This window comes from Helianthus annuus, chromosome 8 (assembly GCF_002127325.2).
Source record: "Helianthus annuus cultivar XRQ/B chromosome 8, HanXRQr2.0-SUNRISE, whole genome shotgun sequence".
Lineage (NCBI taxonomy): Eukaryota > Viridiplantae > Streptophyta > Magnoliopsida > Asterales > Asteraceae > Helianthus > Helianthus annuus.
Genome location: NC_035440.2, coordinates 70,162,873 through 70,177,158, shown reverse-complemented (window position 1 = coordinate 70,177,158; position 14,286 = coordinate 70,162,873). Strand labels below are relative to the sequence as shown.

The window sequence follows — 14,286 nt, the reverse complement described above, 5'->3', positions numbered from 1 at the left end:
ACTTTTGAAAAAAAAACGCCATCCTGCCAAAACAAAGGTTGATCGCCCCCGCCAAATTTAGAACCAATTATGTCGGTTCCGATTACTTTTCAGCCAAATCTTTCGACTCAGACAACTTTTGAATCAAACATATTATATAAGTTTAAAATTTTGATTTTTATATAATTATATTTATTTTTTCTTATAATTTGTTTTAACATTAATAACGTAAGCCAAATCTGTCGACTCAGACAACTTTTGAATCAAACATATTATATAAGTTTAAAATTTTGATTTTTATATAATTATATTTATTTTTTCTTATAATTTGTTTTTACATTAATAACTTTTAATGTATCAAGTTTTATAAAATTTTAAATATACCATTGAGACATCCTTATTTTTATATATCAAAATATTAGTTTCTAAGTTATTATATATGATCTCAAACACAACAACTAAAACAATGATAGAGTTAAATGCTTGGTTGGTCCTTGTGGTTTTCAAAAATTGAAGACTTGGTCCTAGTGGTTTACTAATTACACGCTTGGTCCTAGTGGTTTACTAATTACATGCTTGGTCCCAAAACTTGTCAAAAATGCACTCGGTTGGTCCCTAGCCCTAACATCAGTTAAATTTTCAGTTAAGTCCATGTTAAATGACCAAAATACCCTTGCTTATTAACTCTCTTTATAATCCTTCATTACTAATTACAAGTTGCCATCCCTCATCATCACCAACTCCATTGTTATTCCTCCACGATCTCTCTCACATCATTCACATCGATTTCTTTATTATTGACACTTGTTTTAGCTTCACATACCTGATTTCTGATTGACGAGATCTTGTTTAAGCTTTTTCTCACTAAAAATCCTCAAAACACTTACGGAATCTTCAACGCTGCTGAATTGTTGGATAATGATGACAGTTTTGGGGGATGTATAACCACTGAAGAATGGATTGTTGAACATGATGCAGGGTTTGATTGTAGCGGTGAGATTGTGGTGGTCTGTTGGACCGAACCAGGATCAGATCTTGAGCGACTTTTTACTACTCCCCTTAGCTTGTGTTGCCACTTCATCCATGGCCGAATCAAATGTTTTATAAGAGACGTCGTGATTGAGGGATGTCGTGGTTCCATTTTGAACCAGCTGAGCTGACTACTCAAGCCCAAAATCGATGTTGGATGTAGTGACCGAAGGTGCAGCGGTGTTTCGAGGGCTGAGATTGTGAGCCGCCACATCCAATTTTGGGTTACGTTTGAAGTCAAACTCCCCTAAATCAAGTTGAAGTCTGGAGCATCGGATTTCGATTCCGTACAAATGATAATTGAGGTGGGTTTTAATTAGGATTGAAATTAGGGGTTTTTGATATGGGTTTTGAAACTGGGGAGAGGTTGTGGGCTGTGTTGTGCTAGTCGGCTGATGGTGGTGAACCAGTGGTGGTGGTGGTTAGGTGGTGGTGGTGTCACTAGATGGTGGCAGGTGGAGTGGTGGTTGATAGGGAAAGGAAGAGATGAGAAAGAGGTTGAAGAAGATGAGTTCTTTATATATTTTTTTATTTGTTTTAATTATTCAGGGGTAATATAGTCATTTCACACATAGTTAACCGAGAAATTTAACTGATGTTAGGACTAGGGACCAACAGAGTGCATTTTTGATAAGTTTTGAGACCAAAACGTGTAATTAGTAAACCACTAGGACAAAGTCTGCAATTTTTGAAAATCACATGAACCAACCAAGCATTTAACTCACAATGCTAATATAAACCACCATGGCCACCACTGGTTCCATCGGAGAAGGTTTGGGGGTTGTGTACAACTGAGTGAGTTTGATATGGGTAATTGTGATATGTGTATATATTAATAATATTTTAAACATATTAATAATACAATAATAAAATATGTTAAATTTCAAAAAATAAAACTCATACAATCATATAACTCAATTGAACGTATATAAGCCATTTATAATGCAAAAGGAACAAACTAAACAAATAAGGAAAAACACTTCTGTTAAGGAACAATAGAAAATAATCCCCAGTTTTACACTTGTAGTTGTATGAACTACAAAATTTCAATTCTCTTAATTGTATCAACCACAATACATTCACAACTGAGTTCCCATTTTTTCAAGTTTGCTAAACGGAGTTTGGGACTTGAGAATCGTTCTCCAGATACTTGCGAACCACGGACGCCCTATACTCCTGAGATCCCCCTATAAAAACGTGCAGACTGGTTTTGCATTTGGTTACATATTGTTCGACTCTTTCAATGTCATCCAAGTCCAAAAGACCAGAATGTGCCAATTCAGCAAGAGCATCGCGTAGTTTCAACTTATTTAGATGACCTGAAACATATGATAAGTATAGTCAAAAAATTTACCAGCATCCTTGACCTGCTATTAAGTCACCTGATATTATAAATTGACCCACAGCTTTTTTTACTTGCTTATACACACCTGAGCTTATAGAGGAAGTGCTCCTTGACTGCGAACTCCTCCCTGTTGAAGTGGATGGAGTACAACCACCAAAAATACGATTCATTTGACCCCAATTTTCACATTCAATAGGATAAGGGCCGCGGGTCTTCTGCATGCATAACCAATGTGGCAATGTTGAATAAAGAGAGAGAGAGAGAGAGAGAGATATATTGGATTATCAAAATTGGCAAAAAAATATATATTGAAATCTATGAACTTACATCGAATGTAAAAAAACTCCTCTCTTTGCTCTTTTTTTGTCGCTTACCCTGTAAAAGAAAAAAGATCCTTTGGCAGTCATTAAAGCAAAACGATCCTTCCTACTCAGGTATTTATTTATTTATTTCTCGCAGTCTTTAAGTTTTATTGTTCAATCAAGAAGTCTACTATGTCCCTGATCTTAAGAATAACCTATTGAGTGTTGGTCAATTACAAGAAATGGTTTCTACTTTCTCTTCATAAAGGACAAGGTATGTAAGGTGTTTCATCCAGATAAAGGGTTGGTCATGCAAAGTTTTATGAGTCCTAACAGAATGTGTATTGTAATGGAAGATGTGAAAGGAAAAAAGATAGAAACCACTGTTGAATGTTCTTACTCAGACTCAAATGAGCTGTCAAAAAAACATTTAAACAAAACTAAAAACAACAGAAAGATTCATTCCTTCAAAATATTTGTGCTCCTTATTATTGAAAATAGCAGTCCTTTATGATCTCAAATTTGGAATTATCGAAATATTTGTACTCCTATGGTAAATAATGGTCCTATTGTATATTGAAATCTATGGACTTACATCAGATATATGAAAACTTGTGTCTTTTTGTAGTCTTCTTCTTTTCATGTGCTGACTCTGTAAAAGGGGAAACAAAATAAAAATTACCAGGTACTTAAAAGAGTGTAACCCAACGTTACAAAAGTAGCATTATAGCACAAGCATAGATAGGGGGCATTAAGGTATAAGTTTTAATACATAGACTGCGGCATTTAAACCGTTTTCAACAGAAATTGACCCATTGACAGTTTCAACATGTAACTTTTAACTCATTCAACGCCCTATGAAATCAGTTGATACCAAAAGCTTGACTACATTCATCTTCTACTCTTTTAAACCTCACTCCTACCAAAAAACAGAAGCCGGTTGTATATAGTGGCGGCTTAGTGTGGCTATACCACAGTGTAGAAAGAAAGAAAAGTCAAATAAAATCAAAGAAAAGTCGAATAAAATCAAGTAATCAACAACAATTACTATTTGAAAGAAATGTAGATTAACCGAACAACAACAGATATTTACATTTGATGAAGATTATCAGTGCAAGACTTACATTTGATGAAGATTGTGAGACTTCTTCACCATAAAATCTTTTTCTTGTTCTCACCATAATGAATTCGGATTAAAAGGAATTGGTGTTAAAGATTATAAGGCTTAGGGTTAGGGTTCAGGTGATATGATGATGACTCCTTGAGGGGAACAGAGGTGGCGTTGGAAGGTGAGGGAATCCAGTGGATGGTGAGTAAACTAAATATTGTGGGCATGTCTGCTTTCCTTTTGAAAACTAACTTCTTTGAGAAGCTTGGGCGTGTTTCGTTAAGCTTATTTAACTCAAAAATCATTTTTTGTGAAAAAATACTTATTTACTTATGATTTTTTGAGAACAACTTTAAAAAAAATGTTTGGATAAGCTTATTTGATGGGAAAAGTAAATAAGCCAATAAGTTGTTTTGTTAAAATTGTTTGGCTTACCTTATTCATGTAAAATTATCAAAAAGGACATTCTTTTAATAAGTCAATAAGTTATTTTTTAAAAAGTGTTTGGCTTAGGCCGTGGGGTATGGGGCTTGGGTTGGGGCGTGGGTTGGGGTAAAACGCCCAAGCCTCCACCCCGGGTGGGCTTAGGTTAGGGCGTGGCCCCTTGGGGCTTGGCTTTCAAGCCGGGCGTGGGCGGTATGGCCAAGCGAGCTGGCGGATTTTCATTTGCTCACCCCGCCACGTCAGGCGGCTATTTCAAATTTTGAAATTAAAAATTCAAACGGTCCCCCCATACCACCAAACCGCCACCCCGGTCTCCCAACAACCTCTATATATTTGTAACCCCTAACCCACTGGTCCCCCCATCCCACGAACCGAAACCCCACCGGCTACCCAGTCTTGAACCCGCTACCCCACTGGTCCCCCCATCCCACGAACCCAACACCGCTATGGCATCCTGGACCCGTGAAGAAGAAATGGCACTCGTCACTAGCGTCGTCGACGCTATGAAGGGGCGGCCACCGGGCCAAACAAAATATTGGACGGAAGCATTCGCGGCCTACCGACATAACGTCGGTAACGACCGCCACAACCTCAACGTGTGCCAACATAAATGGCGCGAGCTACGGCCCAAGCTCGAGCGTTTCAAGGCTTACTACGAAGCCGTTCCCGGTGGCGAGTTAAGCCACGAGGACCGGGTGGCGGTGGCGAACATAGAGTTTCGAGGCAAGGAAAACAAGGCGTTCGACAAGATCGACCTTTTTGAAATTTTTTTAACACTCTAGGTTTGTTTATTTTTAAATTTTTAGAAATTATGTAATTTTTAGGATTATGTAATTTTTAAAATTTTAATGAAGTTATAGGTTTTTTTTTAAATGTTGTGTGATTTTTTATAAATTTTTTGTATATTTTTTTTAAAAACTATTCTACCACGCGGTGCACACAACCCAAGCCCAACCCACGCCCTGCCATACCCCGCGGACACGTAATCAGGCAGTGGGGGGCTCACTTTACACGTGTCAGCAAATGTCCCAACCCAAGCCCAACCCCCCGCCCCACCATACCCCACGGTCTTAGCTTTTTTGTTTCTCTCCCCTTCCTAATAAAATGGTCATTAACATAAAACCTTACAAAATAAAAATTGTCTTTTACAAAAAAAAAAATTAATAATAATAAATAAACAAAGAAACCCAAAAGCACAATAATACCACCATAGTTCCCTACAATAGAAACGATAAATTATATGTCTTTCACAAAAAAAAAAAAAAAAAAAAAAAAAACCCGACAAACAAACAAACAAACCCAAAAGCACAATAATACCACCATAGTTCTTATAGTACATTCATCCCTACAATAGAAACGACTGCATGTTTATCCCCGCAATGTCATTATATCTTGCGCAATGATATCTCGGATCGCTGCCATATGCAGGTCATCACCATGTGTACGACTTGTAGCCTGAACTTCTGCGTGAACTTTGTCACTAGTACCACCTCCTCTGGGATTGTAAGATTCTTGTTGTGCCATATCAAATAAGTCATCAAACCCACCGGCCCTCCTAATAAAATTATGGAGCGCCATCGATGTTATCACAATACTCACTTGGTGGTTGTACGTGAAACCAACATGCATATCTCTCAATAACGCCCACCTAGCTTTCCACACTCCAAAAGTCCGTTCAATGATATTTCGCAACGATGAGTGGTAATAATTAAATGTCTCTTTTGGTCCTTGAGGAGCACGCATAGCGCTAGTTTGTGGACGTCGAAAATCCGCTATATGATAATGAATGTTCGTGCCTTTGTATGGTGCAAGATACCCTCTAGTAGTTGGGTATCCGGCATCAACAACATAATATTTATCTGGAATTAAAAGAAAAAGTTAATATTCGTTTTAAACGCATAAAATTGACATTACTAAAAGTATACTAACCACCCGTGGGATGTGGAAATTGAAGTCCCACATTATCTAACGCTTGATTAAAAATTCTCGTGTCATGTGCAGTTCCCTCCCATCCGGCCCATACAAATGTAAAACACATGTTAAAATCACAAACAGCCATTACATTTTGTGTAGCGTATCCCTTTCGACCAATGTACTTCGGTTGCTCTTTCAATGGAACCGATGCCATCACGTGTGTCCCGTCTATAGCGCCAATGCAGTTCTATAAATACAAAACGATAACATAATTAAAACATTTGTTAAAATACCTGTAGCATTATATACATCAAACATTAGATAATACCTCGAACATTGGATAATACCGAGGATTGTTTAATATATATGCAGGTACATCATCATTATAGTTTGCGGCTGGCTTGATGATATCAGCACTCATCTTAATCACGGCTGCCAAAACTTTATAAAAATGTCTGTGAATTGTTTCACCAAAATGGTTAAAAGATTCTTGCACAAGCCTATTTGTACATCCATGACCCAAAGTCATCAATAACATTCCGACCGACTCCTCAATAGACACATGACGTGTTTGTTTCAATCCGTATTTAGTAACAAGATCAACACATAACTGTCTAAAAACCGGTATGTCCATCCGAAGCATATCATAACACCGTCTCGGATGGCCATTAAGAATTTCATTAATATACTTGTGCCCAGTGCGAGCCGAAGTGTGACATGGTGTACGCGCGTTACGCAAGTTATGAGCTATTATTATCCCTTTCACAACCACTCCACATAACCTTTTAAATTCTATAACCTCATAGTCCCTTTGTTCTTCCTCACTATCATCTGAACCAGAGTAATCACTATCCATCCTCTACAACACATAAATTAAAACGTCAAACAACACATAATGTCATACGATAACATAAATTAAAATGTCAAACAACACTTCAATTAAAACGTCAAACAACACATAATGTCAAACTAAAACATAAAATAAAACGTCAAACAACACATAATGTCAAACAACTTATTCTTCCATAAGTAACTTAAGGAACTCCATCTTTGCTTCATAAGTCTTGGGATACATAAAAGCTTCACGGTTTTGATTTTTGATGAAGAAACGCAAGGCTTGTGAATACTTTTTTGAACCTTCTTCAAAGTCGGGAAAAGTGATGACAATGTTCATGCAATCCGCTATTGTAGCCGAGGGATCATTTAGTGGAAAAGTTTGCGTGCTTTTTGTTGATAAGGCATCTAGTACAACATCTAGCTTTTCCTCAAACGATGAAGCTTTACTCTTGGTTGAACGTTTGTTGGCAACATCCTTCTTCCTTTTACTTGAACTACTTTCAACGAAACTGGTAAACAAAGACTCATCATCACCTAAATTCATTTCATCGCTGTCTCCTTTGCCCTCCATGTTTTCCTCAATTCGAACATCGCTCAGATTGTTGTCGTTTAAAAACTGTAATGGAGTCTGTGTCTATCCCCAACGGCAACAGAATCCCAAAATAAATCAGCATAAACCGACTCGAATATTTCCAAATTTGCTCCCCTAAATCTGGCAAATTTTTTATTTTCCTACAAGTTGAAAAGGTTAATTAATGGGTTTTCAAGTTGCAATCATAAGTTCATAACCACAAATGATTAAAAAAAAGTATAACTTACCTTTATTTTCTCATCCCACCACTCAGGCGATGCCTCGATTAAGCTCCTCGTCCCACCGATCCCAGTTTCAAGCCTTATTAAGCGGTCGTAAAGCTTCCATTCTTTTTTCATGAAGTCCCATTTGTTTCTAAGTTGTTTTTTTTTCAAAGACTTTGCCGGTTTTTTCCTTCATGGTTTTTTTCTATATTCCCCCACCCAAGCTTACTAAAGGTAGTACCCGGTCTATTTCCTTTTCTACGTTCAAGCAAGCAAACTTCGACAAACTCCTTGAATGAAGCATTATCCCACACGGTTCTTGGTTTATTCTTTTTAGTTGACGTTTCACATTCAACAACATTTGTGCAGTTTTCTTCCATTACCTATAATATACATATACAAGTTCAACATTCCTAATCTAAAAGATACCAAATCAACATTCTAATCTAAACACATTCGTTAGTCACAAAAGCAATGAAGATTAAACATATGTATAAACTACCCAAATCAAAGAATCCTGCATAAATTGAACAACTAGCATTTATAAATAAACAATTTCTGACCAACAATTTCTAACCAACAATCAAACAATCATGATATTGAACAAATCAAACAAACAAACAATCAAGAAATTGAAAAAATAGAACAACTTTCTGACAAACAATCAAACAATCATGATACATTTCTTACCTGGTGACGGGGGCGACGGCGTAAGGGGGAACCGGCGACCGAACGGTGTGTGAGGGAGGTGTGTGGTTTGCGGCTGTGGTTGTGGAGAAGAAAGGCCTGATGTTTTTGTGGAGAAGAAACAAGCGTGTATTAGGATAGAGGGTATTTGGGTAATTTGTGGATGAAAAGTTATAAGCAAATTTTGAAAAGTCCCAATCTCGTGACTTTTCAAAACTAACTTATTTGCTGCTTATAAAAGTCATTTTAAAAACACTTATTACTTTACCCAAACAGATTTTTTGCTTATTTGCTTTTCAAATAAGCAAATAAGTTATAATTCGCCCAAAATAAGCTTACCCAAACAGGCACTTAATAAGTCAGAATTTCTAACTTATTGACTTCTTACCTCATATCACATACAATCCCAAACACTCTAAAAGTCCTTTTTTATCTTTTGAAGAAGTAAATAAGTTAATAAGTTGGTAAAATAAGGAATCCCAAGCACCACCTGTGTATCGGAAAAAGAAGTAAGTAGTTGGGGGACACTTTAAAATCATGGTAGTTTATCACTTTGTTTTCCCGGTCAAAGTCGTTGGGTTTTTTTTAACGGCATATTTGGATCACTGACAGACCACTGGAGTATCATCGTGCCACCAGCGGAACCACCCGATCATATCCATCTCCACTAGGCATAATGCCTATACACCAATTCAGCAGGAAACCCAACAAATATGGAAAAACCCCCTTTGTGGGAATCGAACTCGGGACCTATTAGTCACAAAGTTTTATCCCTCCCCCAAGATGCCACTAGGGATGAAAATCAAGTAATCAACAACAATTACTGAACCGGTACTGAAAAAACCGGTACCGAAAATCCATGACTAATAGGGATGAGCTCGGTACCGTTGGGTTTGTTTTAATATGTAAACTTAAGGTTAAAAACCGGTACCGAACCGGTACCGAATTATTTTCATTACCGATTCGGTACCTAGGTTTTAGATTTTTCGGTACCGGTTCGGTACCAGTTTGTCACACCCCCAAAATCCACCTGCGGATAGCACCCGCTTCGAGGGCGTGACTGACCAGGATCCAGCCACCAATTATACTGAATAATTAAAATTGATAACGAAAGTAATACTTGCTAACCATAAGTTTAGCAAATATCAAGTTCAGAGTTTAAGGTTTTAAGTTCAAATAGTTAATAAGTAGCGGAAGCATAAGTAAAGCAGTTTAAACAAAGTTCATAGTTCAAAATAAGGTAGCACCCAACACAAGGGTGGACAGACACTACACGTTCCCAAGCAGCAAGCTCCCTCGTCACTGGTCACCTGCAAAGCATGCAGTAAGGGGTCAACAATAATGCTGAGTGAGTTCACTAGTTGTCCAGTTTTAATTGCCAAAAACTTGTTTCACCAGTTAATTTATCCGTTTATACATGCCATGGGGAGCTACCCCAAAAGTTAGCGACTAAACTGTTTTTCCAATACCGAACACTAGGTAACCGTTGCGTTTCCGCAGGATGCCCCGATGTCAATGTTCTATCATCATTGACGGATGCCTGAGTACATTAGTTCACGACCGATCCCAAACCAGGGCACGGTGTGAGGCTGGTAAACACCTAAATAGCGCTATCAACTAATAACCCGTTCGCCTGGCCCCGGCGACTAATCGGTATTTGTAGTAGGGACTTGAGTGATAGAGTTTCGCTTAGTGCCGTTAGTTGCAATCCGTATAAACAGTAATTAACCAAAAGGTTTCCCAATACCAGGGAAGGAAAAGTAAGTTTTGTTCCCAATAACTAGGGAAGGTATGTAAATGGTATCCCCTTTACAAGGGGATAGGGTTGTTTTAGTCTCGTGTCCCAAACCACCGGGACGCATGCCTTTAAGTTGTGAACTCACCTTGGGTTGCTCGGTAGGTTTAGGTTACTTGGTCAAACACGCTGGTCACCACGTCCTAACATGGTTACCGGTATAGGTCAGATTCGGTGTACAAGCATTCACGTAAAACACATACAGGCACGTAACATGCATACAAGTAAACAGTCATGGGGTTATTGGGCCGGCCTAAACATTTAAGCAGTCAACAGTAACACATAACCCAGTCAACAGATAGCCCATAACACATAATGGCCCAATAACCAAAGTGGACAGCCCAGTCGCAACCAGCTGGTCTCGAGTCGCAACCAGGTGGTCTCGGCTTGTCACGTTATGGTTGCGAGTCGCAACCGTGGTCTCGAGTTGTCACGCTTTGATTGCGAGTCGCAACCGTCGTAGTCTCGAGTCGCAATCGTGTGGTTTCGAGTTGTCACGCTTTGGTTGCGAGTCGCAACGGCGTGGTCTCGAGTCGTAATGCCGTGGTTGCGAGTCGGAAGCTGTCACTTTCATGCACACGTGATGATGCAGAACCATCAGTCCAATTTGTACCAAGAATTCAGACCCAGATTAGGAAACAACCAATAAGGTTTCTACTAACACTTTGCCTAATCTGAATATTAGTAACTTAGATCAAACTTTGCCATTTTTACATCTTCAAGTCATATTCAACTAGTTCATCACAAGTTCATCATTCTAGGGTTTTCATATTCAAACATACCATACATTTATGAACCAAAATCACACATATTTTAACAAGATCAATATGCAAGAACAAGGAAACACACACCAACTAGTTCATGAACTATACACCATCCTAGGTTCATCCTCTTTAAATAACATTTTCCATACAAGAACATGTTTGGTCATAAGAATCCATATTCATCTCCAAATTATCTACCATTTAGTTTGAACATACAACTAGTCATTTTGAACATGTTACAAGTATTTTACACATAAAAGTTTACACATAGTCAAACTTCACAATCATCCTAAAATCATGCATAATGCTACTAATCAAGCATTTCTAGTTTCATAAACATACATAAATCTCATGCACATAATAACAACACTAACCGGTTGTGAGGAAGAAGAATGAGCCGAAAACAAAGAGAAAGGAATCGAGAAGATGGAGTGTCCGAGTGATGATCTTGACCGAGTTCTTGTCCGAGATCCTTGCTTGAACCGAGATTTGGAAGAGATGGAATGTTGTTGGTTTGGGGTTTCTAGTTGAGAGAGAATAGGAGAAGTGTGGTAACTAAAGAATGAAGAATGAGGGGGAGGTTGGGTTTATATACAAGGTTCCAACATAAGCTTAGGGGATTTCGGCCCAAGCCGGTTACGGCCCAAGGGCCCACTCGAGACCGAGTGACCCACTCGCAACCGGGTGGTTGCGAGTCATGGTCTCGGGTCGTGGTCTCGGCTCTCATACATATATGTATATATATATACACATATCACACATATCATGTAAAAGTCACGTTTCCATTTAATAACAAATATATATACGCAAAAATTACAACGTGTTCGTTCGGAAAAACCTAGAGTGTCACATTATCCCCAAGTTTTAAGAACTTTCGTCCCGAAAGTTAAGGCAGCCACTGTCAAGCTAGCGTGTTTCAACGGGGTGTCACATCATCCCCCCGTTAGTTTGGAATTTCGTCCCGAAATTCAGTTGTAGCTTCAGTGCTGGAGGTTTCGTTTGGGAACAACTGGGGATACTTAGACTTCATCTGGTCCTCCCGCTCCCAGGTAAACTCTGGGCCGCGTCGTGAGTTCCAACGAACTCGCACAAGGGGTATCTGGCTACGTTTGAGGTTTTTGATCTCTCGATCCGTGATCTCAATCGGTTCCTCAGTAAAGTGTAGCTGTTCATCAATAGTGAGTTCCTTGAAAGGAATTATGAGTGTTTCATCTGACAGACACTTCTTCAGATTAGACACGTGAAAAACATTGTGCACTGCACTCAGCTCTGCAGGCAGGTTCAATCTATAAGCAACCTTACCGATTTTCTCGGTAATTTCGAATGGTCCAACATATCGTGGATTCAGCTTGCCTCGTTTACCGAAACGGACCACACCCTTCCAGGGTGAGACTTTAAGTAGAACCCGGTCCCCGACCTGGAATTCTAGCGGTTTCCTACGCTTGTCAGCGTAGCTCTTCTGACGGTCACGAGCTGCCGCCATGCGTTGCCTGATCTGTGAAATCTTTTCTGTTGTATCTACCACTAGTTCTGGGCCTGTGTGTTGACTGTCACCTACTTCCGCCCAGCAAAGAGGTGATCGGCATTTACGACCGTACAGTGCCTCAAAAGGTGCCGCCTGAATGCTAGTGTGGTAGCTGTTGTTGTAGGAGAATTCCACCAGCGGTAGATGCTTCTCCCAGTTCTTGCCAAAATCGATCACACATGCTCTAAGCATGTCTTCCAGGGTTTGGATGGTGCGTTCAGACTACCCATCCGTTTGTGGGTGGTAAGCGGTGCTCATGTCCAAACGTGAGCCAAAGGATTTGTGCATAGCTTGCCACAACTCGGAAGTAAAACGAGCGTCTCGGTCGGAAATAATAGAAGTTGGCACCCCGTGCCTGGAGACTACTTCCTTTAAATAGATTTCTGCTAAGGTAGAAAACTTGTCTGTTTCCTTAATGGCCAGAAAGTGTGCAGACTTAGTCAATCGATCTACTATTACCCAAATAGTGTCATTCCCACGTTGGGATATAGGTAGCCCCGTAACAAAATCCATGGAAATTTGCTCCCATTTCCATTTCGGGATTTCGGGTTGCTGGAGTAGGCCTGATGGTTTCTGATACTCGATCTTGACTCTTGCGCAGGTCAAACATTTGCCAACGTAAGCGGCTATGTGGGATTTCATGCCAGGCCACCAGTAAGTAGTCCTTAAGTCTTGGTACATCTTATCTGAACCAGGATGTACTGAATAACGGGACTTATGGGCTTCGTCCATCACAAGCTCTCGTAGATCTCCGTAAAGTGGGACCCAAATGCGCCCTGCCACATAGTAGGCGCCGTCTTCTTTTTGTTCTAGTTGCTGCCTCGATCCTCGCAGGGACTCAGCCCTGATGTTTTCCGGTTTCAATGCTTCAGCTTGAGCATGTCGAATCTGGGTAGGGAGGTTAGACTGGATAGTAAGTTGCAATGCTCGCACGCGCTTTGGTATAGTGTCCTTTCGGCTGAGGGCGTCTGCCACGACATTGGCCTTGCCCGGATGGTACTTGATGGCGCATTCATAATCATTCAGAAGTTCGACCCATCGGCGTTGTCGCATGTTTAACTCCTTTTGCTTGAAAATATGTTCGAGACTCCTGTGATCGGTGTAAATGGTGCACTTGGTACCGTACAGGTAATGTCTCCATATCTTAAGCGCAAAGATCACCGCTCCTAGTTCCAAGTCATGCGTAGTGTAGTTCCTTTCGTGCGTCTTAAGTTGTCGAGAGGCGTAAGCAATAACTTTCTCGCGTTGCATCAACACGCAACCGAGCCCATGAATGGACGCATCGCAGTAAACTACGAAGTCGTCAGTTCCTTCAGGTAACGAGAGAATAGGAGCACTGCAGAGGTTATCCTTAAGCCTCTGAAAAGCAGATTCCTGTGCTTCATTCCACTTGTAGGTGACGCCTTTCTGAGTGAGCGTAGTGAGGGGTTGTGCAATCTTTGAGAATCCCTGAATGAATCTGCGGTAGTAACCTGCCAATCCCAAGAATTGGCGAACTTCAGTCGGAGTCTTAGGCGTAGGCCAGTTCTTTATAGAGTCGATCTTTGCAGGGTCGACGTGAATCCCATCCTTGTTAACCACGTGCCCAAGGAAATGGACTTCTCGAAGCCAGAAGTCGCATTTCGAGAACTTGGCATACAGTTGCTCGTTGCGAAGGAGTTCGAGGATAAGGCGCAGGTGCTGTTCATGCTCTTCCTGACTTTTCGAGTAGATCAAGATGTCGTCTATAAACACGATCACAAACTTGTCGAGATAAGGCTTG

At 40.0% G+C, this 14,286-nt stretch overlaps 2 protein-coding genes across 2 annotated transcripts; both read right to left on the bottom strand.

The window, feature by feature from the left end:
* Positions 1-1,968: 1,968 nt before the first annotated feature.
* LOC110930532 lies at positions 1,969-3,996 on the bottom strand. The gene is made up of 5 exons (XM_022173850.2): positions 3,780-3,996; positions 3,251-3,307; positions 2,681-2,728; positions 2,439-2,568; positions 1,969-2,327 (listed from the first exon to the last, which is right to left on the bottom strand). The coding sequence occupies exons 1-5, from the start codon at positions 3,834-3,836 to the stop codon at positions 2,119-2,121; spliced, it is 501 nt and encodes a 166-aa protein (XP_022029542.1). The 5' UTR covers positions 3,837-3,996; the 3' UTR covers positions 1,969-2,118.
* A 1,579-nt stretch (positions 3,997-5,575) lies between these two features.
* Positions 5,576-6,977, bottom strand: LOC110932472 (protein ALP1-like). The gene is made up of 3 exons (XM_022175804.1): positions 6,450-6,977; positions 6,137-6,368; positions 5,576-6,066 (listed from the first exon to the last, which is right to left on the bottom strand). Exons 1-3 carry the CDS (start codon positions 6,975-6,977, stop codon positions 5,576-5,578), a joined length of 1,251 nt encoding a protein of 416 aa, XP_022031496.1.
* Between the last annotated feature and the right edge of the window lie 7,309 nt (positions 6,978-14,286).

Bases quoted from the DNA above. Each gene is read 5' to 3' on its own strand.
- LOC110930532 (XM_022173850.2), bottom strand. From the start codon at position 3,836: ATGGTGAGAACAAGAAAAAGATTTTATGGTGAAGAAGTCTCACAATCT. The intron at 2,729-3,250 runs GTAAGTCCATAG...TTTCTTTTACAG, and splicing joins CAAGTTTTCATATATCTGAT to GGTAAGCGACAAAAAAAGAG. The intron at 2,328-2,438 runs GTGTGTATAAGC...CATATGTTTCAG, and splicing joins CACTTCCTCTATAAGCTCAG to GTCATCTAAATAAGTTGAAA.
- LOC110932472 (XM_022175804.1), bottom strand. From the start codon at position 6,977: ATGGATAGTGATTACTCTGGTTCAGATGATAGTGAGGAAGAACAAAGG. The intron at 6,369-6,449 runs GTATTATCTAAT...TTGTATTTATAG, and splicing joins GGTATTATCCAATGTTCGAG to AACTGCATTGGCGCTATAGA. The intron at 6,067-6,136 runs GTTAGTATACTT...TTTTAATTCCAG, and splicing joins ATTTCCACATCCCACGGGTG to ATAAATATTATGTTGTTGAT.